At 38.7% G+C, this 26,647-nt stretch overlaps 2 protein-coding genes across 5 annotated transcripts in view; both read left to right on the top strand.

Annotated features, from left to right (window-relative positions):
• si:ch211-278j3.3 (E3 ubiquitin-protein ligase RNF19B) overlaps positions 1–9,987 on the top strand; it is a 34,693-nt gene extending 24,706 nt beyond the window's left edge. For 3 of the 4 annotated variants that reach the window (XM_042502905.1, XM_042502906.1, XM_042502904.1), the window contains 5 exons: positions 860–1,022; positions 2,157–2,271; positions 6,851–6,982; positions 7,466–7,736; positions 8,310–9,987. In XM_042502905.1, the coding sequence (XP_042358839.1) occupies positions 860–1,022; positions 2,157–2,271; positions 6,851–6,982; positions 7,466–7,736; positions 8,310–8,586 (958 nt within the window). In that variant the 3' untranslated portion in view covers positions 8,587–9,987. The remainder of the gene's footprint in view (positions 1–859; positions 1,023–2,156; positions 2,272–6,850; positions 6,983–7,465; positions 7,737–8,309) is intronic. The other variant, XM_042502907.1, reaches the window with a different exon arrangement.
• A 3,465-nt stretch (positions 9,988–13,452) lies between these two features.
• The window catches only part of si:dkey-71h2.2 (low density lipoprotein receptor adapter protein 1), a 56,556-nt gene continuing 43,361 nt past the window's right edge, over positions 13,453–26,647 (top strand). The window contains 2 exon segments of the mRNA XM_042503872.1: positions 13,453–13,660; positions 13,663–13,689. Coding sequence (XP_042359806.1) covers positions 13,606–13,660; positions 13,663–13,689 — 82 coding nt within the window. The 5' untranslated portion in view covers positions 13,453–13,605.

Raw genomic sequence — 26,647 nt, 5'->3', positions numbered from 1 at the left:
CAACATCAAAGACAGATACTGCATTAAAGAAGCACTTCAAGGCAACGTTTATTGAGCCTGTAACTTCATTTCAGGGGACAAAGCACTGATTCTTCATAAACAGACATAAATAAACCTTCTTTTCCATTTATCCCACAGCAATACGTAAGATAAATGAGTGTGTGAATGGTAGCTGCAAATGGCTGTAATTGAGGGAGAGAGGACAGAGCTGAATGACAAATAGAGTTGAGGTCATTTTGGGTGATGATGTTATGACAACAATGAGACAGACAGTTAATGTTGGAGTTGCATAATGAAATGCAGATGTTTTTCTGTTATGCTAAAAGAAAATCAAATAACTGGAGCACATTCCTGTCGTGCATTTTTATGTCTCTGCATAGCCGTGGCCAGGGGGATTATGTTTTCAGGTTGTCTGCCCATCTGTCCCATTGTCTCGAAGGTGAATTTCCTCAAGTTTGGCACAAATGTCCATATAGACTCAACGTCACTTTCCATCTCCTTCTCTTGAACATGATATCTCAGGACCACCTCCAGGGAGTTTCTTCTAATTTGGCACAAACACCCACTTGGACTCAAGGATGAACTGATTAGATTTTGGTTGTTAAAGGTCACTGTGACCTTATGTCCATCTTATTCCCTTGAATGTAATACCCCAATAATGCTTTCGGGGACTTTCTCAAAATTTGGCACAAACATCCATTTGGACCCAATGTCAAACTGATTAGGTTTTGGTGTTCAAAGGTCACTGTGACCTCACGAAACAGTTTTTTTTTTGCCATAACTCAAGAATCCTTACACTAATTTTGACAAAATTTCACACAAATGTCTAATAAGATGTTTTGTCTCCTGTGTGTCTCAGTCCCTCAGGATGTACATTCTGGGGGAAGAAGCCATGGTCTCAGACCCGCAAGGTTCTGTGGCAGGTGGGCATGTTGCTCGGAGCACCGGTGGTCATCTCCCTTATAGCGGGCATCGCCATCCCAGTCATCATTGTGGGCATACCAATCTACATGGGCCGCAAGGTATTAAATTATGTGTCACGTCAAATAACTGATTTGAGTGGATGTGCTTACTTTTTTCGCGACTGGTTGCGAACTAACGGCACAGCAATATTGAAAAGATTTTGTAAAACATTAAAGTTTGACACCCTCTCAAATCTGAAGACAATGTGAGTTTTTAGTGTCACAAACTAGCTCAACTGTGACAAGTAGGGAGTCCACAAAAGATTTAATAAAGAAAAACATACATTTTTTAATTAAGACTGACTAAAATAAACAGTGTGATTCAGGTGTGCTGTGGAGGTGTTGAAGGTGCAAAACCAAAAGGCAGGGACGGTGTCTACTGTATGAAGGGATAGAGCGAGTTAACACCTGAGACAGCGTTTATAGCCTGGGGGGGGGGGGGGGGGGGCCAGGTGAGCCTAAGCATGTCAACAACCCTTCTGTGTCAGCCAACTGCCTGATGAGGTTGGCTAGGACATTAATCACAGTCTGTAAGAAGAAAACTAGGGATCTTACAGGGTCGCTATTTGCAAGTCTACAACTAGATTTCTCTTGAGACTGTTTCCCATCCTGCTTTTGGTGAAAAGAATACACAGAACTTTATTTAAGAGATATGACATATTAACAAGTCCTCATGTGTCTGCAAAAACACATCACTCTAGAAAGACAAAATTAACAGTAACATTTTTGAAAATGTGGCACCAATATAATCTTTAAAGATAAACTGTATTTGTGTACAAACTTTACAATTTGACGCCTCAACTGGCCTCTGTTAGTTAGTTGCAATATTTAAATGGGAGGAGACTGGGAATTAGAGATAAACTGTACAGCTTGGATTGGGTTTTATGACCACGTTACAACAAATACCAAGACCACAGGACTTTATGACTTTATTCCAACATCATAAATTTGTTTGCAAGAAAAATCCCTTGAAAAGTTGTTAGGTGTTTGCAGACACAAGTGTCCACCTGTGTGTTTATCTTTGTGTCAGAGCTCTGTGATAACTCGTACAGGTCTAACAGACGGTTTCCACTTTCCCCTCACGCACGCTGGACACGAATCAGTGACAGGAACAAGTGGTTGCAGAGAATGAGAACAACAAGGAGCAAATTAAATATCCATTGTCTAATTCATGTTTCATTTATTACCTTCCAGGTCCATGGTCGCTGTAAGAAAAACAATATCTCAGGAAGTAAGCACTACTTGACTGTGGCGAGTGGGGTGATGATGTCAGTGTTTGTATCGCCGGTCATAGCAGCTGTCACTGTGGGTAAGGAACAAACTACATCATGGCCACCATCTGTCCTATAGCTTGTTTTTGCAATATTAGTAAAGAATTAGATACAGAAACTGAATTTTTCAAAGCAAGTGGATAAAACTGTTACAATGTCCAGAAACACAGCAGTTTAGGTCAGAAACCAAAGAGGATTCAAATGCTCAATATATCTTTTTTTTTAATTATGCCTTTTATTGTTTCCATATAAAAAAAACAGTGTCTACAAAAACCTAAACCATGACAAATATTATTAAGCGTACAAATGACAGATGACAAGATGTTAAAAGTATGTTAAAGAACAAATTATTCACAAAAAAATAAAATTTGAAAATAATAATAATTCAAAAAACAACTTAATAAATAAACAACATACATTCAAATAAGAGGTCCCCAGCATCAACATATATCCCTGTGATCCCATTCACCTGCACTGGATAAAGCCATTGTAGATAAGGTGTGTATAAGGCCACTTTAGTGGACATTAAGCATAAAAAATCAATTGATAAATAATAAAATAATAATAATAATAATGGTAAAAATATATGTATAAATTAATGTAATGGATGCATAATAATATAAAAGATAACAGAAAAAAGAATTACAAGACAAAAAACTAATACAGGTAAATGAAATATCATACAAAGCCAATATGAATTAAATAATTCAGGTAACAATATTTGTATTTACTCCCACCCCCCAAATCCGGACATATACCACCTGTCTGAGCTGCTGGGCTGTGACTTTTATTTTTTTGTACCAAGATTTGTCAAGCTAGACACCACTCAGATTTGGATTAATGCTAAATATTTCTTTGTATTTAAATAGTAAATCTGTAGTTATATCAGAAATTCTCATATCTTAGGGCAGTATTCATGTAGCTCAAAAAGTCATTAAAGATAACAGTAATCCATGTGGGTTTCACCAGCACACTGGCTGCTGGCTGTGGAGTGTCTCAGATAATCCCTGCCACAATAATGAGTCTAGGATCAACATTTAAAAGAAACCTCTCGTGTTTTCACACGCTACACACACATTCTAAACCCAAAATTAAAGAATTAGTTCAACATTTTGGGAAAAAAGCTTATGTGCTTTAGGGTCAGATAACACAATTGGTACCACTCTCATATCTGCAAGCTAAATACAACGCTACATTTAACTTATCTTAGCACAAGGACACAATCGCTGATTCGGGGCCGGGACACTTGACATGTTTTGACTGCTGTCTTCCTGCAGTCTTCCTCAGAAGAGTCACGTGATGTTGTTGTGACATCCTGTCGGCTCTTTTATGTCAGGTTTTACAGGACGACCGTGCGCCCTGTTGTCCAACAGTATTTTGTGGACGGCATCCCAGGTGTCAGACAATGTGTGTGACCCCTCGTCCTGGTTTACTGTCTTTGAGGCCTGTTTCCGGATCTCAGTTACCTCCCTTATCCAACGGTAGTGCTCGTTGCTCTCTGACCGAATAACTTTGGCTTTTTCCCAGTCTATGATGAGATTTTCTTCATGGAAAACCAACTAAACCAACAGGCCACCGAGATCGGCTCAGGTTCAGTGCACATGCTCTATGGGCCTAGTAACGTGAAAGATCCCGGTGCTTTCCATGAAAATAGACCGTTTTTTGCTTCATACTTTACTGAGCAGCTGTCATAGCAATGAATGGGGTTCTACCTCTATGGCTTTATCCAGGTTGGGTTTTTTTAAAACATCTTTTCTGCATGTTTTATTCTTTGTACAAGGCTAAGATAACGACATTGCAGGATCTTCACATTTACCATACCGACATGAAAATGGTAAAGCTAATAAACACTTTGCAAAAACATGGGGAGAAGCCACTGAGCGACATAATAAGACTTGGCCCACAAACTAGCAAGAAATTAATAAAAATAAGATACAAGAAAATTAACTGAAAGTAGGACCATAAAAACAAAAAAAAAAGTTTTTTTTTCCTGTAACATGAATTTAAATATATAATTATAATAATCATGAAAAGAGATTTCTGGACATTTTTGTTTTTTTTTTTTAATTTTCCCCTTTTAAAAAATTCAGGTATTTTTCTTTTCAGCTTTTACTAATTTCCTGCAATTTGCATTTTTTTTACCCTATATTTAAAAGAAATCAAACCAAATTTGTCAGGTTTCAGAGGTTTAAATGCTTGTGAAGGGCACCTGAACGCAGCACGAGAAAATGTATGTCACTCTGGGTTTTAAAGGGTTAAATAAATACTGAGCTGTGCACTTCTGAGCACGCATCCAGGCTTAATGTACCCTAAAACTTTAGTGCACAGCCATATGAAAACCCACAAACTAGGTTTCTGTCTGCAAACACGCAACTCGATTTCATCACCACACACACACACACACACACACACACACACACACACACACACACATTTAGTGCATTTCGATGACTCATGCCACTTCCTACAGTAGGTAACATTCCCTGGCTGTGACAGGAATCCTAAAGGCTTCAGCAGCTTCTCAGCTTCCCTCTGCAGTGTCACGACCATAACTGAACCGCACTATGATGGGCCCTCCCTCTGCACACACACACACACACACACACTCAAACGCATTTAGCTGCACCGTACTTTTCACCCTCATCTCCTCCCTCTGCATCCCTGTCTGTACGCCACTTCAGACTCATTTTTCTCTCTCTGCCGTATGTTTCATCAGATCTCTTCTGTCTTGTGTTCTCACTGCACTACGATTGTTATTTTCCTTCTCATATTTCTCTCTTTCAAACTCACATACACACATTCTCTCTCTCTCTCTGTCTGTCTGTCTCTCTCTCTCGTTGTGGACTGTGTGGCTGGCAGGCTCATCCTCTTGCCCTGATTTCACCCTGTTGCTGAGTCAATAGCGTCCCAGTGTTCCCGCTGTGTTAATGATGTCCCTTTGTTTGGTCGGCACTCTGCTTTGTGTTCCCAAATTCCTATCTCAATCACAGGTTGCATAATCACACAGCGTAGAGGGAGGCTGCTGCTCATCGAGTTTGGGGGCTTGTTGAAAGAACGCTTGTGAAGGTTATGAAGGAGAGTGAGGAGAAATCTAACGTGTGAAATAAAAATGGCTTTGTTAGAGGTGTTGTGCACTGCTCTTTTTTTATTTTTACTTAATATGAGATGTGCTATTTTATTATTTTATTAAAATTGCATGTTGAAGACTTACATTTATCATCAGAAAATAAAACGAGTAGACAAAACGAGAAGACAAATAAAAACCAAACATAAAAAGGGCCGTGTACAGTAGATAAGAATAGACTCAAGGAAAGATTCTCAAGGCACAGATAAGACTGATAACACAATAGCCATAGATATACAAACATAAGTAAAATAAACATATTATGCAAGGGATCAAAATAAAAACATAAAAAAGGAGGATTAATGTTAGATTGGCTTTCCTCCAGTTAAAAGAGAATGGATTTAAATATGTGCAAGGTTATAGTTTCCTGAAAGAGAAATAAGTTAATAACACCCAGCATTATTTGGAACAACACAATTACATAGAAATTGAGGTTTAGATGCCAAGAAAAGCTGTAAATATCAGTGTGATCCAACAGCATAGTGTGTACAGTGAAGCAGGAGGGGCTCCCTCTTGTGTTAATTTTGAGCAGTGCAGTAATACTGATATTGAATTCAAATTTCAACATGTAAAAAAAAAGGAAATGAAAGAATGCACATATATACATACACAAACATTCAGACATATCCGAAAATGAGCGGGAAGAAGTGCAAACATATTAAATCCCACCCCTTCTCCATCAGTTATTGAAAAAACATCTATCTACCACATCTATCCATCTCCTTAATATGCTACTTACACTATATTGCGCCTTGTACCATAGTATACCTCGGTCTACTACTGCACACTATTTCATGATAAAAATTTGCACTGCTACACTGTACTGTCTACACACAGTGTCACCTTTTAACATCACTGTTACTTTAACTTCCATCTACTGCACAGAATGTGTCAGTTGTCCTGAAACGACACTTTACTCCTCCACTTTTTAAAATTGTATGTACCTCTATTTTTTATTCAATTTGTATTTTTTGTACAGTATATTGATCTTTTATTTATTATATGTTATTCTATTTGACATTTCATGCATGCACCTTTGACCCTTGTACTGCTTCAAAACTTGAATTTCCCCTCTAGGGATCAATAAAGGATTATCTTATCGTATCGTATCGTATCGTATCGTATCGTATCGTATCGTATCGTATCGTATCGTATCTTACTCCTTCGGGTCGCTGTGCTTTAGTGCATCTTCTTCCAGTGTGAGGTAACTGGAGGCTTGCAAAGCTATATTTTCAAAGTACCTTCCCCAGCACTGCGTGTTGCAGTATTAGTCTTAGAATCAGTGTCTTTGAAACCTGTTCAGTCTACCAGGGACTAAATACCAGCATATTCTTACCTCTGCAGCTTTGATTTTGACCATTTTAAAAACCCGTTTCTGACAAGTCCCCCAACTTTATTGAAGTGCAATACAAAAATCAAAAAGAACTCTTTTATTTCTCTTTAAATTCTGTACATACTGTGTAATGGGTTGTTTTCTCTCTTGATTCCTGCAGGTGTGGGTGTGCCGTTAATGCTGACGTACGTCTATGGGGTCGTCCCCATGTCGCTCTGTAGGAACGGCTGGTGTCGACCGCAGAGTGAGCCCCCTGAAACACACAAAATACAACTGGAGGACTTAGCAAGCTGTGAGTACAAGATTTGAAGGAATAGTTGGACATTTTGGGAAATGTGCTTTTTGCTTTCTTGCAGAGAGTTGATGAGAAAATTGCTACCACTCTCATTTTTCCACGTTAACCATTAAGCTGGAGTCAGGAGGCAGTTAGCATAGCTTAGCATAAAGATTGGGAGTAGCAGGAAACATCTTGAGACAGTAACTGTTAATGATTGTGAACAGTTCAAACAAACAAGATGCAATTTGTCGATCAACAAGCTTTAGAGGTGCTTTGTTTTTTAACACTAGTGAGCGTGAGTCAGACCACCTGTTTCCAGTCTTTATGCGACGTTAAACGATTCATCTGCAGCAAAATACAAAAGCAGAAAAGCATATATCCCAAATTATACAGCTATTTAATCATTTTTAGTTAACTCTTGTCATATTAAGTAATTGGTGCATTGTATTTTTGCCCCAACCGCAACCCGATCTGATGAAGTTTCAACTTCTCTTATAGATCTTCTATTCTCTCATGTAGTCAGTGACCACTGGACGGGTCAGAACAACCCAACGCTCAGTGACACCAGCGTCCAGGAAGTCAGAGTCAGTGTACAGGAAGTGGGCGTCCTCCCCAGTACAAGCACCACGCCACCTGAGCTAGATAGCTATGAGGAATTGGATGAAGCCACTAAACACCACGGATACACCCAGCAGGACAGCCAATCAGACTGCGAGGTGGTTATTGTGCCTGACAGCAAGCTCGATGACACGCAAGGGCCTCCTTTAAGGTAAATGTTGCCTCAGACTCTCCACTTTTTGTTTCAACCCTTATCTTTTTGTTTTTAGGTAGGGTTTTTAGCCATGTTAACGGCATGGTTGTTGTTAGTCTGTCAGTAGATCCACCACTTTGGTCCTTATATAACCACTGCTAGATGGACTGCCATGAAATTTGGCACAGATATCCATGTTCCTCTCATCATGGTAACATATATAAAGTTATGTTACAATATAATTATATTTTTTAAGCTCTTCCAGGTCAGTCTTCAATTCTTCTTCAAAAAAAAAAAAAAAAGTACAAAAAATTACTTAAAATTTGTAAAACAAATTTTAAGTAATTTTTTGTACTTTTGTTCATTGTTGGGTCTTTTCTTATTTTGTTGCCCTTTGCCTTTTTTCCATGTTTTGAAAGAAATTAAGCCAATTTGCTCAGGGTTCAAAGGGTTAAGTATAGATTCCTGTTGTTGATATATCGCAGATTTTGACTCGTCGGGACATTCTTTGCATGAACGTCCTCAAGTCAGAAACACTTTGTTTACCTGGCAGCTTCATATTGATTTCTTTCTGTCTTCCTGTCACTGCAGGGAAGGAACCAATATTGAGGTCCGTGTGGAAATCGAGACCCATCCCAGAGGCGCCCGCCAGTCCAGCCTAAGTAGCATCCTGTCTAGCCGAAGCTTGTCAGTGGAGTCACTGGGACAATCGCAGCCCCAGTCCCAAGACCACCTGTGTGCCTCAGAGGAAAGACGAGAGCGGGGAGGAGGAGAAGAAGAGGAGCAGGAGGGAAGAGAGAAACCAGGAGGGGCGACGCCAACGTACGAAGGGATAGTTTACCCAGTCTTTGAAATAGACGGTATATGAGGTCCTCCAGTGCAGGATTTGTACTTGGTTGAAGATGAGTCAGGTTTTATGGAAATAAACAAATCCATGAGCCGACGTGTCACTGGATTGACCTGAAAATCGTTGGCCAAGGCCGCCTCCTGCTTCCAAGACGGGCCCCTCCCACCAGTTGCCTTCTAGCTCCAGCCTCTAAGGAAGATGCGGGTTTTAGAGAGAGCAAATGAGAAAGTGTGTGAGTGTGTGTGTGAGACAAATAGCATGAGACTGTGACATAAACAGGAGGGGGAGAAACTGTTAAAGCAGACAGGATAGCATCCATCAATGAATCTAAAAACAGAAGTGACTGAGAGCATGTTAGTGGACTAGTTCAGTCTGTTTTTTTTTCTATGTTGTCCTTTTCTGATAGAGACTACTTTACTCCCCCTCTGCCATGAATCGATTTCATGAAGCCCTCTTTTCGTCTGGCTGTACACTTCTTTTAGTGACCTCACCTCCCTCATCCCGCTCCCTTTACAAACAAACGGCCCCCCACAAGCATGATCTGTTTTATGGGGGTTGAAGAATCTAATCGTGTCAGCAAGTAAATATCACATGCTTCCCAAGCCAAGACAGTAGGAAGGTTTTCCTACCTGAAAGCATATCTGCATTATTTTTAAGATGCAGTCGTCACACCTGAATTGGATGACGCATGCTGCACTGTTCAATCACTGATGTGAACCAGTTAACATCTGGAAAAAGCCTGTAACTGTTGTTCTCTATTGGGGTAAAAGGTGCTCTGTGACATTACAGCAGCGATCGAATTGACTTGGTGGCTTATAAATACCACATAATTATTACTATTAATCTCAGATCCACAGTCTTCCATTGAATTAGACAGGAGGCAATGTCACTTTTGTTTTAGTCCAGCCTTCAAGAGGCTATTTATTTTTAAACCAGAGAGGGAGACATTGCTTTAGTTTGTAAAAAATGCTCATTCTAATGCAGATACTCGCGCGCATCGGCGGCAACAACATGGCAGCAACACTGCAGCCTTTTTCTGAAGAAATTTAAAAGTAGCTGCATGATTCTACTTCTCGCTGTGTGTCCAGGATAACACACACACACACAGATTAACACACTCGTATATATGCACAGCAGTGGGTGTAGTTGCAGTGGGTGTAGTTGCAGTAGTGTGCGCTGCTGAGAGCATCAAATATAAACTAAAGACCCTCTCAAATGATCACAGAGCACCAAAATTTCAACAGCAGCATGCCACTTCAGGCTAAACTCTAATAACCCCTACTAGATGATTTATGAGAAATACATGATTATACATGCTCTGCTTAGCTTCCTGAGTGTGAAATACTTGTGAGAGATGAACACGGACATGACATGATAACCTGTGCTGGGTTGTGGAGAGAAATTAAATAAAGATTTCACCATGAAGGATGAAAATGCAACGCACGTTTTTTTATGTGATTTTTGAGCCTTTGATTTTTCTTCAGTGGGAATTCAAGTGGAGTTGGAGAGTTCCTTGCTTACCAATACAGCACATTTTGCTTTTATTGTGTGAATTTGGTCTTGCTAAGGCCCCCAGTCGAAATATTGAAGAATTTATTTATTTATTTATTTTTTCATTTTAAGGAATTATATACGATATAGCAACACAAGAGTTACTGGTCACAATAGAAAAAGAAAAAAAACAGGATGGCAAAAAATACAGAAAGTTTTTTTAAATATATATATATATATATATATATATATATATATATTTAAAAATCATATTTATTCTACTTTTTTTTCTCTCTTCTCTTCTTTTTTATCTGTATTATTTTTGTTAGTAGGGAGGGGATTGCGGAAGGGGGGAGATGCAAAGGGTGGAGAGGGAAAGGGTAATAATAATAAAAAAAAAAAACACAAATCTGTAATATTGTACCTTACTAATGATATTTTTTTTTAAAAATTTGTTTAAAAAACAAACAAAAATAAGCTAAAAATACAAGACATTGCAAAGTATAAGATTAATAATAATAATTATTATTATTGTTGTTATTATTATTATTATAAAATGATAATAATACTAATAATACTAATACTAATAATAGCAGTAGTAGTTGTACCAGTGACTGGTACATAATAAGTTCATATAAAGAAATTTAACTGAATACATAACTTTCAATTCATAAGGTATAATTTATCAGTAAGTAATAAATTATGTACATTGGCTATCATAGGACAGGACAACAGGGAACATAAACACATGCATCTACACATACATATGGTGTGAATATTCACCCATAACCTCAGGGCACAGGCAAAGAGGCATCACATCATTTGTCCCCATTGAGCTCGCTTCTCCAGTTCAACTTAACTTAACTTAACTTAACTTAACTTAACTTAACTTTAACTTAACTTAACTTAACTTAACTTAACTTAACTTAACTTAACTTAACTTAACTTAACTTAACTTAACTTAACTTAACTTAACTTAACATAACTTTTAACATCCTTGTTAAGTTTTTTTTATGTTCCATTACATTTTTTTTTATGTCACATGTTGTTATTATTAATCTTTTATGCTCATGTGTGCTCAGAAAATCCCTCTTGGGCCTCTAGGCTTCATTAATATCCCAAATAATTTTAAAGGCTGAGATCACGTGACCAATGCGCTGAAGAAGAAGAAGTTAAACAAGGAAGTGGTTCTTAGTGGTCTCGGGGAACCGGATGTTTGGTTTGGTGGACGGCCTTTCGCCTGGAGAGACGCGTGTTCGGAACCAGACGTGAAGGACGTACATTCATGGTGAGGCGTTAATGCCTATGATATCATACAAACTGTCGCGCGAGCATTTTCCTAATATATGTCAGACTGCTTCCATGTTTCCTCCCGTCACTGCATTGGTACATAAAGGTACGAAAAAAGTGTGAAAACAGGCTGTTTGTGGAATAAGCTTAGACCAGTGATTCCCAAATGTTTTGGCTTGTAACCTCTTTTAGGATTTGATATTCAGAGCGGATCTATGAGTCAGAGTCTGATTCAGGTTGTTCAGGTTTAGGTTAACACAGTTCTCAATGCAGAGGAGCAGTCACCATGCTGACAGTGCTGACGGAGCCAGCGGTGTAAACCGTGACAACATGTTCCGAAAATGTCTAAATAACAATTTGCCCATAGTCGATATCAATCTTTTTATGCTTTTATTTACTTATTTTTGTTGTTGTTATTTATTCCTCTTTTGTTTGGAAAACACAGAAATCTACAGAAAGAAAAAATAACTGAACCATTTTAAAGTAATTAAGCCCTTTATGACACTGCCATTGAATGAGTATAGATTTGATGATGCACATTTATGAAACAACCTTTAAAATAACCCTCTTTCACATGAAAGACAACATCTTTAAAAAGGCCGAGGCAAAATGCCTTTTTCCTAGTATATCGTGACTGCCCCTCTAATATCTATTTTTATATTGCTGTGAAAAAGTCAACAAATTTGTCCTTTATACAACTGGTGCGTCAGATTAGGCGTGTGTGCGCGCGCTCATTTGAGACGAGTTTAATACAAGACGTGACAGAAACATACAAAATTAATTCTGATATTTAAGAGTGTGATATCAAAGTGCAATATTAACATTAATGTTTTATGCTTGCGTTCAGTTTCAACAAATAAATACACATTTTAAGAAGCACTCATAACGTTTGTTTTTAATGTATTATTATTATTCTGTTGTTAAAATGGCATTACAGTTGATAAAGACCACATTATGACTTGTTTCAGGCTCGAAATGTAAAATTTAGAACTTGGGACTTGTTGGTTCTGATTTAGGATTTGACTCCTACAAGTGCTTCTGATATCCCCAAATATGATCATGCTCACACATGCTTATGCTTATGTGTGTGTGCACTCAGTGAAGATGGGAACAACTCTGTAATAACTGGTTGCAATCAGTAGAGGGCCCCAACATACAGAAATTAAAACTTCAATCATTTGAACGGAAGCCCAGTTTTGTTGTTAGATGATTATTTGTGGCAAATAAATACTGAAACTTTTTTGTTTTTGTTTCAGCACATGACATAATTTATGTCTATGGTTATCTGTAACCCAGCCTGGGAAAAAACACAGGGAATGATGGGAGTTGGAGACTTCAACTTTCAGACACTCGTTTGACACTCCAAATATGATTTAGGCAATGACTTAAGAATAAAAAAAATAGCAAAAAATAATAAAAAAAATAATAAATAAATAAATTAATTAATTGTTTTTTTAAGTATTAAGTAAAGAAAATCACCCAAAAACCTGAAAAAAATAGAAAAAAGGAAAAACGTAACAAACAAAAATTGAATTACTTAAAAAGTGCTTAACATTTTTCCCAAGCTTTTTATAAAAAATAATTTTCCAAATATTATAATTTATTGCAATCTGTGGAACAACTGCTCATTGCCTTTTCCCGCATCGTTTTCACAAGAAATCAAACTAATTTACTCAGATTTTGGGTTTAAATACTTGTGAAGGCATCTGAATGCAGCATAAGAAAAGTGATGTTGATTACCCGGATCCAGGTTTTAAAGGGTTAAAATCGCAACTTTTTTTTGTAACATGTCAGATGGATAATTACACTTTATGTTATAACAAAACACCACCACAGGCCAATAAACCACAGAAGATCTTATGAGACAAAAAGTGCATTTGACAGCTCATTATCATCATCACTCGTCAGTGTTAGTCGCTCTCACACTGTAATGCAGTAACGATTTTTCATTCAGGTCGCTCCCTCAAACTGGAGCACTTTTAGTGTCAGCTCATCAAGGTTAGAGGGACACGCCCTTAACTTTGGAGACGGTGCAGTAGGTGCATGTGCTTCACCCTCAGCCGGTTACCAGTCTCTCTTTTTGGGGGGGAGAAAGCGGAAGCAATTCAGGGTGGTAACTTGGATCAGCCGGCTCTCTCTTCGCCTTTTCCCAGTTTGGCGCATCCTCCCTCCGTCGAGTCCAGCCTGCTGTATTTACCTCCCTGTGGTCCGGAGCGGAGACTGGGGGATCCACCTGCCGGAGAGCAGACACACCTCGGGATGGATGCGCTGAAATCCGCCGGCAGAGCGATTATCAAGAGCCCCGGAGTCCCGCGGACACATGGGGAACTTCAAAGCACGAAAGTGAGTGAGACAATGTGGAAATGTTTGGATTTGGTACAATGTTGTAAAGATTTTTGGCGATGGTTGCAAAGGCAGGAAAAATGTATCAAGAGAGGGGAAGAAGGACAATATGTGCCTCTGGCTGATCGTAGTAAGCTAATGGACTGTTGTGTTTCTGTGCTGGAGAGCTTTTGTTTGTCTTGTTGCCAAATGTAGCTGACTTGTGGTGTAAAAATCTGTTATTACAAGCTGTGTAGGCTGCACCATTATGTAGTTCAGTCCCAGTTTTAATTGGATTACTTTACTTCCTTGTGAGGAGCAGGCGAGTCCCACTGCCCACTGTGCTTTTCCAAAATAAATATATGTAGCATTAATGAAAACCAGCTATTTCAACATGATACTGGAAATTAGTCGAATCATTGAAAAGTCCAGTGACAAGAAAGTTTTTTTTTTATAAAGCATTAATTGTTCTAATAGGGTTGCAACAGTTCGGATAACCATCTCAGAAAATATCATGGTGTCAGGTATTATGGTATTACATACTTTTACATATTTTTAGCTGTTACCACGACTCTTAAAGAATAAAAACAATGAAAACAAAGTTTTTTAATTTATTTAATTTAATTAAATCAATATATCCCCCATTTTCCCCACCTAATTTACATGATCATCAAGTTTCCTTTGTAGTGGAATTAATATCATATTGTGCGTACTCTCATAGTGATGGCCCCCTGCCTGATGTAGACATAAAATACAGTGCTTGTCAGTGGATGTATGTAATGTTTAGTCATTGTGCAAAATAAGAAAAATGCTTCAATTTAGGGTTGATGTTGTCCACATGTTTACTTTGATATATGTGTGTGTATATATATACACATATATATAAGCAGAAAAGAAGCATGTTGGCAGATTTCAGTATATTTCATTTTAGAGACAATATCTGCCAATTCGATTTGATGTTACGCGTGACCAGAAAATAGCTGTGCTCTAACCAACCCCGGTCTCCCCTACTATACTAACACTTAGCCAATTTGTACAACAAAATCTTACAATTACAGATATCCTGAATACCGACTATATTAAGAAATATTTTTTTAGAATGATTAGAATGGTTTTTGTCTAGTATTTTGTTATGAAAGTAAAGCTTGAGCTTTTGGGTGTTTATCGTGGAGATGATTTACGAACGAGTGTAGATGGATAGATTGATAGCACTTGAATAACTGTATTGTTTACTTTTTTTTTTTTCAAATGATTCAGAAGATGTTGCATGAAATGTTGATGAAAATGTGCATGGTTGCTCTTTGGTTACTACTGTGTGAAGTACAGGAGGGTGTGAGTACTGAGTGAAGGGTCAAACCTCGTCACACCCTTGGTGACGGACAGAGTGAGGGGCTGCTCTGCCGCCCGCAGCTCCGCTGTCTCCCTGATGTGTGAAGTGTTGTCTTGAACGCTCCCTCCCTGCAGCTCCATCGCCTGTGAGCTTCTTGCTGCCATAAATGCGAGCATGATGTTTTTTTCGCCTGGATTCCTGCTTAGTGAATAATTGGCAGCTCATGCCAGCTTTAATTAAACATGACTGACTCATTTCACATCCAGGAAAATGCGCTTGGTTACTTTACTCTGTCTAGGAAATTTTCTACATAAAGTATTGAATATTATTGGGTATTGAGTGTGGGATTTAAGAGTTTTCTCACTGGACTAGAGCAGGGGTAATCAACTTGCTTTGCTTTGAGGTCAGTTTTGCAAAGTGAAAGGAGGCCAGGGGCCAGTTGCAGCAGCTCCATATGTGTTTCTAGGACATTTTTAGGATTTATGGACGTTTCCAGGATTTCAGAACTTTTCTAGGAATTTAGGACATTTTAAAGATTTTAGGTCATTTCTCAGACTTTAGGACGTTTCTAGGACTTTTGGATAATTCTAAGATTTTAGGATGTTTCTTGGCTTTTAGGATGTTTCTCAGATTTTGGGATGTTTATAGAATTCTAGGATGCTTCTAGAATTCAAGGATTTCTAGGATTTTAGGGCGTTTCTTAGATTTTACAACATTTCTAGGATTTTTTGCAAATTTTAAGAATTTTAGGATGTGTCTAGGATTTCAGGACATTTCTAGGATTTTTGGACATTATGGGCTTAGCAAGGACCTCTGTCGGGGTGCGGGGGATCCTCCACCAGCACTTTATTTGATAAACAAGCTCTATTTTGATGCTGTTTTATGCACTCTAGTACCTTGTGTATACTGAAAATTCAAGAACAATTTCAGCATGAATCACTTTTTATTATTTTTCACTGTGAATTAGATAATGGTCTGGGGGCCACCTGGCACCCTATCGGAGGCCAGATTTCACCCACGGGCTGTAAATTTGGTATCATTGGATTCAGGCTTTAATGACTCTCACTGATGGTTTTGCTCTCACTGACAGATTGTTTTAAATTATTTAAGAGGTTGGCTGTTGATGCATGCTGAGGTAAAACTTTCTGCTGTTGTTTTTTGTGCAAACATTGATGGATGGGAGTTGTAATTATTTTCCTCAACACTGCCAACATCCCCATATTCTCCATCATTACCATGGTGACTTTATGATGACAAAAGCTGACAAACAAACCGTCAACATGTTTTATTGGAAAGACATTGTTTGTGTCACATTGTTAGCGGTAGCCTCAGCATTGTGCTTTTCTTCTCTTACTTTGTTTGCATCAGAAAGAGAGGGGGAAAAAGCCGAATGATGTTGTCAGAGCAGATTCCAGCTGCGCCTGATGACAGGAGCAGTTTGTGTCTGAGAGCCACCAGAGGAATCAGGCTGGAAAAATGTGCACAGAGCAGTCACAAACGGTTCAGACAGACAGGGTGACTGCTGATGTCCAGGAGCTACTTAGCAGGCAATTTGGAGGGAGGACAGCGTCTGTATGCCAGCATGTGGCGATGCGTCAAAGCCGGCTGTCGGAATGCAAATAAGGCAACGTTGCAGCTGCTTCGCACATTCACACAAATTAGGTGTGATTAAAGTTGGAAAAAAGGGCTGAATTATTTGTGTCCTGTATGCAGCTGGGAGGAACGGTCACCTCAGTGAAATAGCCACAGTTAATGACAGTATACAGTTGATCTGTGGACAAACTTTGTTTAGTAACTGAGGCTTGCCAAGTTGTTTAATAGTGGGATTATGCAGAGACATTATGTGAGGACTTGCTCGATCGTGTGATGGAAAATCAATATCACAATCAATTTTAAATACCATCAGGGCATTTGAGTTTCTGTTGAAAGATTAGGCGTTAAAGCATTAGCGTTAGAGCTTTGTTCTAAATAAGACAGGAGCGTGAAGGTGAGAAGAGACCGAAGCATTCGATTGAATGATGTGGATTATTAGACAATGGGGCAATGTGTCTTTGTAGTCCTTCCGAAGTCCTTTTGTGTCTCTGTGAGGTCATTCTATGTCTGTTCTGTTGTTTTATGTCTCTCTTTTGGTTATTTGCCCCTTTTTTAGTTATTTTGTCTTTAAGGTCATCTGTGTCTTTTTGTAGTAGCTTTGTGTCTCCTTGAGGTTATGTTGTGTCTCTTTGAGTTAATTTTGTCTCTTTTTTTGGTCATTTTGTGTCTCTTTGTGGTTGTTCTGCCCCTTTTGTAGTTATTTTGTGTCCGTTTGTAGTCGTTTTGGGTCTCTGGGGTAATTCAGTGCCTTTTCTATTGTTATATGTCTCTGTTTAGATTGCTTCATCACCTTTCGTAGTTATTTTGTGTCTCTCTGAGGTCATTTATGTTTCTGTGTAGTTTTGTGTCTCTTTGAGGTAATGTGCCTTCGTGATGTTATTTTGTGTCTAGCTGAGGTTTCTTTCTGTCTCCTTGAGGTCCTTTGGTAGCTTTTACGTCATTTTGTGCCCACTTGTGGTTGTTTTGTGTCTCTTTGTAGTACTTACGTGTCTCTGAGGTAATTCTTTGGTGTTTTTTTGTTATTGTTGTTGTTTTATGTCTTGTTTTAGGTTGTTTTGCCCCTGTTTGCAGCGATTTTGTATCCCTGTGTGGTTGTTTTGTTGTTTAGTTTTCATGTCCCTGTAGTTCCTCTGTATCTCTTTGTGATCATTTTGAATTTCTTCCTGGTCAATACATATTAATTTCAGTGACATTTTGCAGGAGAGGGCCAGGGCGCCCCCCACTGACAGTTTAGGTCCCTGGGTCTGTGCCTGGTAAGCCGTTTCATTAATCCTTCCATGCTTGGGTAGTGTTTTTTATGGGAGCACACAACTTAAACGCACATGTGAAAAACTTTTGCAAAACATACAGGCATGATTAATTTGGTTACCGGCTGACCTTTCTGCAGACGCCACTGTAAGGTCAAACTTTCTCCTTGACCAGCACTTTGGTCAGTGACTCTTGTGTCCCAAACCCCCCTTTCAGACACGCACCTCATTAGGTTAATGTCTGTCTGTAGTCTGAATAATGTTCCACTCAGCATCTGGGCCACTTCTATGTTTAAGTCATGACAGGAATCTTACTAGGTCAGACCGGTTACACATCCGACACAGCTCAAGTCTGATTTGAATGCGCTTACGTTAAAGTAAAGGCTGCAGCAGCAAGGTATTATGCATGTCTTGTTTGCCTCATTAAGACTCTATCACTTAACTATCACTTCTTATGCACAAAGAAAGTTAAAGTGGGTTAATAAGCTGGAAGAAACTGGGAATGAGCCAATTTAAAGTTGTCGAGGAAACTCTTCTCAAGTCAAATCAGTCTTAAAAAAAGATTGTTTGCCTTCATGGAGTGAAAAACGATACAGCCTCAATAATAATCAGACTCCCCTCTCTGCATTTTTGATTAGAAGCTAAAATCCAGCAAAATGCTTAACCCAAACCCAGAGCTGGACGATATGAAAACAGTCAAATATCACAATATTTTTGGCCGGCGATTCAGTACTCATTTTCCATTCAGTATTGATACATTGATAACAGCTGCACCTTCTCGCACCTTCTTCTACAGTCAGCTGTTCTCTGATACTAACCAAGAAAAGAAAAGTTAAACATGATATATTTATCTTTTTTTTTAAATTTTAAATTATATACCTTCAATGTTGATTTTTTTTTTTAACCAAATATCTTGATATTGTGACAATATTGTAGAGCTGACTATAGGTGCTTTCACAAAATATTATGGAAGATTTTTGAGGAATAATCATCTGAACTGTTACCTTCAAAATGACTAAGTGGGTAAAGTTAAATCTAGAATAGCTTGAAAGGCAAGGAAATTACATCACTTATGATACTGCAAAAAATTTAGACAGTATTTAGTCCCTTATCACAATAGAAAAGCCCTACATACACCATGTGAACAAATACATCTGTTCTGTACACACATCTATTGCACTGCTGGGGAAGGAATCCCCCCTCAGCTGCTCTTTCTGAGTTTTTATTTTTATTTTTTACCATTTTTTCCCTGTTAAAGGGTTTTTATTGGGAGTGAGTTTTTCTTTATCTGCTGTGAGGGTCCAAGCACAGGGGGGGTCGTATGTTGTAAAGCCCTCTGAGGAAAATTGTTTGTGATATTAGACTTTAGGAATAAAATTAAATTGACTTGAATTGAATATCAGAGTCCAAATTACCTTAATGTCATTTTATGCTTGGCTACATCATGAAAAGGCAACAGGATGTGCTGTCTCATAACTTTAGAAATTGATGAGAGCATGTATTAAGGAATTCACTGTGAGAACAGTGGGTGAGCGTCCTTCACGTACACTGGGTTTTTTATTTAAGGCTTTCTTGACTAAATAATGTTTAAAATGCAGCGCTGATGCAGCCTGTGAAAGAACAGGCAACACTTTCTTCCTGGATGCTGTTACTTTCCTGCTTTCTCTCAGGCACTATAGGTGCCATATATTGCACAAACATTGTGGCTATTTTCCCAAGTGCCCTGTCAAGTCTGACTAAAGCCCTAAAGAACATTTACATAATGGCTACCTATGCCTGTACGACCAAAAAGCCATTATTTCAACAGATTGGTGAGGCTAGCCAGTGTTACCTTTCTTAATGCCTGGAAAGAGCAAAAATTTAAACATTATTGATGCATCATGTTCAGAAGCACTTTAGTGTAACAACAGCTGTGGCATTCCTAATGTGCGTTTTTAAATACTGTATCCTGCTGACTAATCTTAGTGCCGGTAGTAACTATTACAACCAAAAATCTTTTTCTGTATTTGCACAACCAGGATGAGACATGAGAAGTACGTAAGAGCCATGATGATCTGTTACTATATTTAAGTACACTCGCCATTTAAAGAGGCACACTTTTCACAAGCACTACTGCTGGCAGAATAATCTAATTTTCACGGCTCACTAAGATAAAAAGATCTATTTCTGGACATGCATGAAGTCAGTCTTCAGTTCTATAACCAGCAGAAAACTGACACTTCCCCATCGCCTCTTGTGGCCGTGCGTCGTCATCTGTTGAGGTCAAAGCCACTGGCAGGACGGAAGAGGACACAGCATGTGCCCGGAGAACAAGCCTTCTCTTTGGATCACGTCACACAGAAGCAGCGCAGACCTTTCTGTGTCTCAGAAGTCACACACACTTGCCCTTGGCACCAAGGACGTCCGTGCTGTACAGTCTGCATCAATTTAAAATTATGTAGCTTTGGGACAGACTCAGTTGAATCCAGTAAAACTATGTCCTTGGGTCTTGTTGTTTTTCTTGTAATTCTGTTAGTGGTTGCACAGCTGTGTGATCAATATCAAAGACAAAAACGGAATATAAGGAGCTCCTTTTAGTGCTTGAACACACATCTCGGGCGTGCGTTATTGCTGTGAGAAAAATGTGAAAATATGCAGTTTATATTGCTGTGCTTTGCACTGCAGAGAGGAGCTTGATCTGAAATTAGTGGACTCAACAGTCATTAGGTTCGACTGGTTGGGAGCTCTGGCAGTGAACACAGCCTGCGGTTCTATTAAAGCTGACATGGGCTTGACTGAATGGCACGCAGGAGCCAGTGGTGTCAGTTAGCGCTGACCCTCGAGGAGCAATTATCTCTCGATGGCTCGTTACAAGTCGGGAAGCGGTGAGTCAGGGACACACCAGGGAAGAGGAGGAGAAGCAGAAGCAAAGGGAGGGAATCATGGGAATATACTGGATAATGACAAAGAGAATGTCATCGATGTGTTAGGAGTGAGAGGGATGAATGCTGGGATTAGTGTGTGGCAAATTACAGGGGAATCCTCTCCTTTCAATGTGATATAAAAAGATGAGGATCTGATAATTGGGGACTGATGGAGCATTTGTATTTGTGTTATGATGCGGATTTAAGTGTCATCAATGCTGCTTTGGGCACCAAATACAGTATAATCTGTCTGTGCGGACTGGGAAGCCCATTCAAAGAGAGATTTAGCAAATTACAGAAAACATATTTTCCTACCAGCCGGATTGGTGTCCAACCAAGCAGATAGATTTGTGTTTGTCTGCCCATTGTGTGTTATCTGAGTGCTCATAGAGCTGCAACTAACCAGTATTATCATTCTTGATTTATCTGCCAGTTTTGTTTCCAGTTATTAGCTTAATTGTTTGGTTGATGAGATTGAAAAAAGGGAAAAATGTCTAAAGTGACGTCTTGGTATTTTTTTGTCCAACCAACAATTCAAAAGCCAATATTGACTTTAAAATTATATAAAACAAATATATATATATACATTTCTGCTGTGTTTCATCCTGGGATCATGCATATGGTTGTGTATGTGTGAGTAAATGTGTGTATTTGTCTGTCTGTATCTTATCTCACAAACTACTCGACCAATTATCCTGATAGCTTGTGTTCGTATTTATGTCTGTATGCTCAAGCATCTCTCGTGGTCACGGTGATTAAGAATTTTTGAAACCCCCTTTTTGTTGACTGTTTTTTTACCATTGCAGACTGCTGACTTCAACCTCCCTGTAACCAATCTTTACCGAGTCTGTTGAGGGCCACATTTTTACCTTTGTTGTCTCTCAACATCTGACATTTATAGAAAAGTTTGGTCTCATTTAGAACCGAAGCATCTGCAGATTAATTCTATTCCAAATATGTTATGATCCACTAAAGTTACGCACGTCATGAGACAAATACGTGAGCTGCATTTGTTATCTTCTTTGCCATCTTGACCGTGCCCCATCTTGGCGCACCTGGCCGTCATGTCTGCGACCTGGTTTTGCTCAGTCCGCTGCACGCGTTCATTCCACACGGGAAGTCATGGGAAGCAAAGTGTTTTGTTGCCTGATTTTGTAGATTTGCAGATTTTGTTAATTTTGGCAATTCTTCCTTGATAATTGTACCTCTACCATGAGTAAATATGCAGGCAGTTAAGTGTTTTTCTTGTCTATTTTAATTATGTTTATTGTTGTTATTTCCTACTCTGGTGCATGGAGACAAAGTTGATAATGTGAAAAGTCTAGTTATGACCGACGTGGATCAAAGATTTTTGACTTTAGTTATCATTCTCATAATTATATTGCACGTATATATCATATATAGTGCCTGCCTATAGTGTCATATATAGTGCATATATAAGAAAACTTGACCTGCTCTGTGTAACACGCTGCTCCATCAAAAATAGACAAGACGCATTTTTTTTTTAGCTTCTAAGACACCTCTGAGCTCTTCTGTGTCTGCTAGAATTACAAGAACTGACCTGACTGACTGCAATCAGCCGGGATGGTCACTTGGCTGTCTGGCAGAGATCTGCACTCTGCTGAGTGTGCTTTTCTAGTTGCTTTTATATTTATTAGTTTATCTGTCAGGGACAATTCAGAAAGACCTCCATTTTAACATTAAACAGATGTATTGCACGTAGAATTTCTAGCTGAGTCTCACCAAAATATATGCAGATTATTTTATTGTCAATCTACTAATTGTTTCAGCTCTAGCTGCCTAAACCATTGAAAAAATGACAGTGTCCCAGTTCACTCTGTATAATCTTCAAACTTTGCTATGAAGAAGTTCACAGTGGAACTAATTTGCATTCTCTTTGCATCGCCTGAACGATATGCTTTCAGTGGCCAGGCCCGGGATTTATTTAACATGATGTCTACAGGAAAGGTTGAATTTCCATACAGTACATGACCTTTTACAGCAAGCACTGTTTTACAGTTAAACACACACAAACACACACAGACACACGCACACACACACTGAGAGAAGACAAACAGAAGAGAATAAAAAACAAAAAGCAAGGTTGAAGTTATAGTGTGTATACTGTCCAGCATTTCAAGTTATTTTTAATGAAGAAACAGTTATCGCATCTTACACTCACTAAGATCTGTATAGAATATGCACACCGTCTTTTATAAGACCAGTTAAATTCAATATGTGCTGCTATCTGAGCTTCAGTGAATCAGACGATCATTTAACGGAGCAGATTTCCCACCTATATGCTGCATAATTCATGCTCGCACACTTATCAGCCTCACCAGTCACAGACTGGGGATAGATTAGATGATGAAGTGCTGCTAATGAGTTTTTCATGGAACGTGCTTTGAAATAAGAAATCAATTAGACAGGTTACTTTCCTCTAAGATCTGCAGCGGCTGAAGTTTTGAGTCATTGCTTGCATTGCATTGATGATTGAAGTTATTTAAGACCATTGTGTGTCCCTCGGGGTGCTTTTGAAATTATGACTCAAAAAGCTCACAATTATCATCAGATAATCAGGTTTTGGTCTTAAATAGATTCTACAAACATTTTCACTTCAAAAAGTACTTCAAAGCCATTTATTTCCATCTTTTAGCGCGTGGGAAATTTGACAAACAGACTCAGTGAACGTGATGTTCAAATGCAGATTTGTGTAGTTGTATGAATAATAGTAGATAAAGGATTTTGTGTGAGTGCATGACCTTTTTGACTTTTTCCACTTTGGTCGGAAGAGAACGACATGAGCTAAATCCCCCCAACAGTGTGATTAGTTGGATTATTGTCAAAAGCACAGCTACCTCGGTGACAGCTCTGCACAGACTTTGTATTCGTCTGCTCCCTGCTTGGCTCTATTTTTCCCCATTTAGTTTTTAATTTCTGTAGAATTTTATACACACTTTCAGTGACAGGCATTTTTCCATCATTTCCTATTTTGTATCTCCAACATTAGATTGCATATTGTTATTATGCTCTTCTATTACCAAACTGCACTTAGTGGCGAGGCTTTAGGGATGTCAGTTTGTGTTTTTCTGTCTCCAGTGTGCTTCTGACTGAAATATCTCAACCACTATTACATGGATTGCCATGAAATTGTGTTTAGACGTTGCTGTCCCTTTCAGGATGGGTTGTAACTTTTCTGATACCATGACATTTCGTCTAATCTCATCATCAGGTCAACATTTCATGTCCAATAGCTGTACTTTGTACTTTTAAAGGTTCTGTATGCGACATTCAGAACATTTATACAGCACCAAACAACTATTATAGAATGGAGTATTGGCTTTCTGAGCACAGAATAAAGGCACATGACGTGTATGTGTGTTGTAATCTGAGCTTCTCTGTTTTTTGTGTGTCATAGACAGACTGGCTGTGCATGCATATTTGTGCATGTGAGTCCCTGTGTGTGTAGCATAGATGTATGATAATAACTAGATACCGGACACCAATATGCCACCTTTTCAGTCCTATGGAATTGCTCGCCTGGCACATGTGCCAAAAACATTTCTAGGTTATTTTGTGATATCATGACAGATTTTTAAATTGCTTTTCTTGGTACATAGAAAGCTTTACAAAAATAAAACCTTATGATTTAAAGAATTATAATTGACCTTTGCATTTGGAGGCATCCTGGCAACAGTTTCACAAGTTTGGCTGCAGCAGATTTCTTGCAGGGGATTTTCTGCTGCAATACTGCGAGTGGCCACTGGGAAAAAAGCAGAGCAAAGCTGAGCGGCTCTCCAGATGAGCCTGGTTGTAATCTGAGCTCCTCTGTTTTTTGTTGTGGTAGATAGTTTGACTTTGTGTGCGTGTAAATGCATGTGATTCCCAATGTGTATGTTGGCTAATGTTGGCTTATTGCTGCCACTCTGCACTGCACTCGGATGATTATAGGCAGTTTATGCTAATTTATGCCTCTGGTTCCCCCCCCAGGTTAACACCATTAGCTCTCTCAGCACTGTTGCTGTTGTTAGCATTGTTCATGCTGTTAGCATTGAGAACCATAAGCAGATGTTCTCGGCTCAGACTGAATCATCACTATGCTGTGAATCACGATACAGCTCCTTTAAGTGCAATTTTGTCATGCAAACGTGCTAAACTATGATGGTAAAAATGATATCTGCTAAACATCAGCATGTTAACATTACCATAGAGAACCCAAAAAATTAGTCCTAAAACCTGGAAATGAATTAGTATTTTAGGACCACCGGTTCACTTTTCTCAGTGGGTTTTTTGGTGAGATTTCTGACATAAAGTTAACACAAGCTGAAGAGACTTTCACGTTTTGTTCTATGACATTAAATACTTACTTACTTACTAATGTAAGTAACTAATACCCTACTTGCAAACTTTGAAGGTGTCGTGTCTTAAAAAAGGCGGTTGCTAACGAGTGGCTAAATGAGACAAAACGTCATCATGCCGATTACAGCTTTACAACCTTGTAGCGGTGGCAACGCAACCATAGTGTAGTCAGCCTAGAAATAGTTTTTTTTTTTACATCTGGTTCTGATTGCATCAAGGCTTCAAAAATCCTTAAAGTGGTGTTCATGTATGAAGATTATCTTGCTGAACAAAACATGTAAGTATCATAAATGTTTGTTTACCAGAGTTTATTTTGTGCAAAGAAACAAAATCTAATGAAAAAATCCCATAGGTTTTTTGACGAGGGAACCAGGGCAAAATTAGCTTCCTGGTCGGCCTTCAGAAAAATGCCTGGGACACTTTTTTGCGAGCATGTTATGACATTAGCATTAAGACTGTCTTGGTTTTGTTAGCCTGTATATTTATGTCTTTCCAGTCAGTAGCCTGCTGTAAAATTCTGATACAGTATATTTTGTGTGGATTTAATATCAGTTTATTATCTGTCTGTTTTTTATTGTCCTCCCATGACTCCAGGTTACAAAGGTGCTGTTTGGTTTGTCAGGAGGGGGCACTCATTATTTGGATTTAGGATATTGTCACACCAAATGTGCCTGGAGCAGGTTAAATGAAACTCTGGAGCCTTTTTTATGGTTTGTTTGGGCAGGTGAGAACAATGCTGTTCGATCTCACACTAGGATGACAAGTGCTTCACCACACTGAATGCTCCTCTTGTCACACTTGTCGTCTTGCGTTTTAATCCTGCAGTTGCTATGGGTATTTTGAAATTTAATAATGCCTCATTCTTTCTTTGTCAGAGGTCTGGCTTTAATCAAAGCTTAGCGGGAGCCCTCCTGTCCTTTATTCCACAACTATCATTTCTCTATTAATGCCTTAAAATCCCCAACGTGCCCAAGAAATTCACCCTAATTCTTCCTTGTGGTTTAAGGATAACGGGACATTTAGTAAAAAGGATGTTTAAAAGGATCTAACAAGATGTCTGTGTTTGTACAGGGGGTTCAGTTTAATCTTTTATAACATATTTTTCATTTTGTTAAAAAGGTTACTGCAAATGTTACCTCAAATTTCTCTCTAACAACAACTACTATATTGATTTTGTTGTATCTTGGGATGAAAATTATCCTCCAATAACTCAATTTTAACTGAGCGCTCATGTACGGAATTCAATTTTTCATTATGGTGATTTTTTCACTCTTTCACCTGCTTGTCTTGTGCCTGTTACATATGATGCTGCGAGTATATTTTCTTCACTGTTGCACTCCACAAATATTGATTTAAAAGCCTCGGCCTCATGTTATTAAAAACTGCTCCACATCATATTCTATATTGATTTTCTTTGTGAGACCCTTGAGACTTGCGTTATGGCAGGTGTATAACACTTTCTCCTGGTTTACAGGATATATATAGTGTGTGAAGTAAGTGTTTATGTTTGGTTACACATATATTCTTCTTTAAAGCCGTCCAGGTTG

This window comes from Plectropomus leopardus, chromosome 16 (assembly GCF_008729295.1).
Source record: "Plectropomus leopardus isolate mb chromosome 16, YSFRI_Pleo_2.0, whole genome shotgun sequence".
NCBI classification, from domain to species: domain Eukaryota; kingdom Metazoa; phylum Chordata; class Actinopteri; order Perciformes; family Serranidae; genus Plectropomus; species Plectropomus leopardus.
The sequence above is the reverse complement of the archived record's forward strand: the minus strand, read 5'-3'. Positions and strand labels throughout refer to the sequence as shown.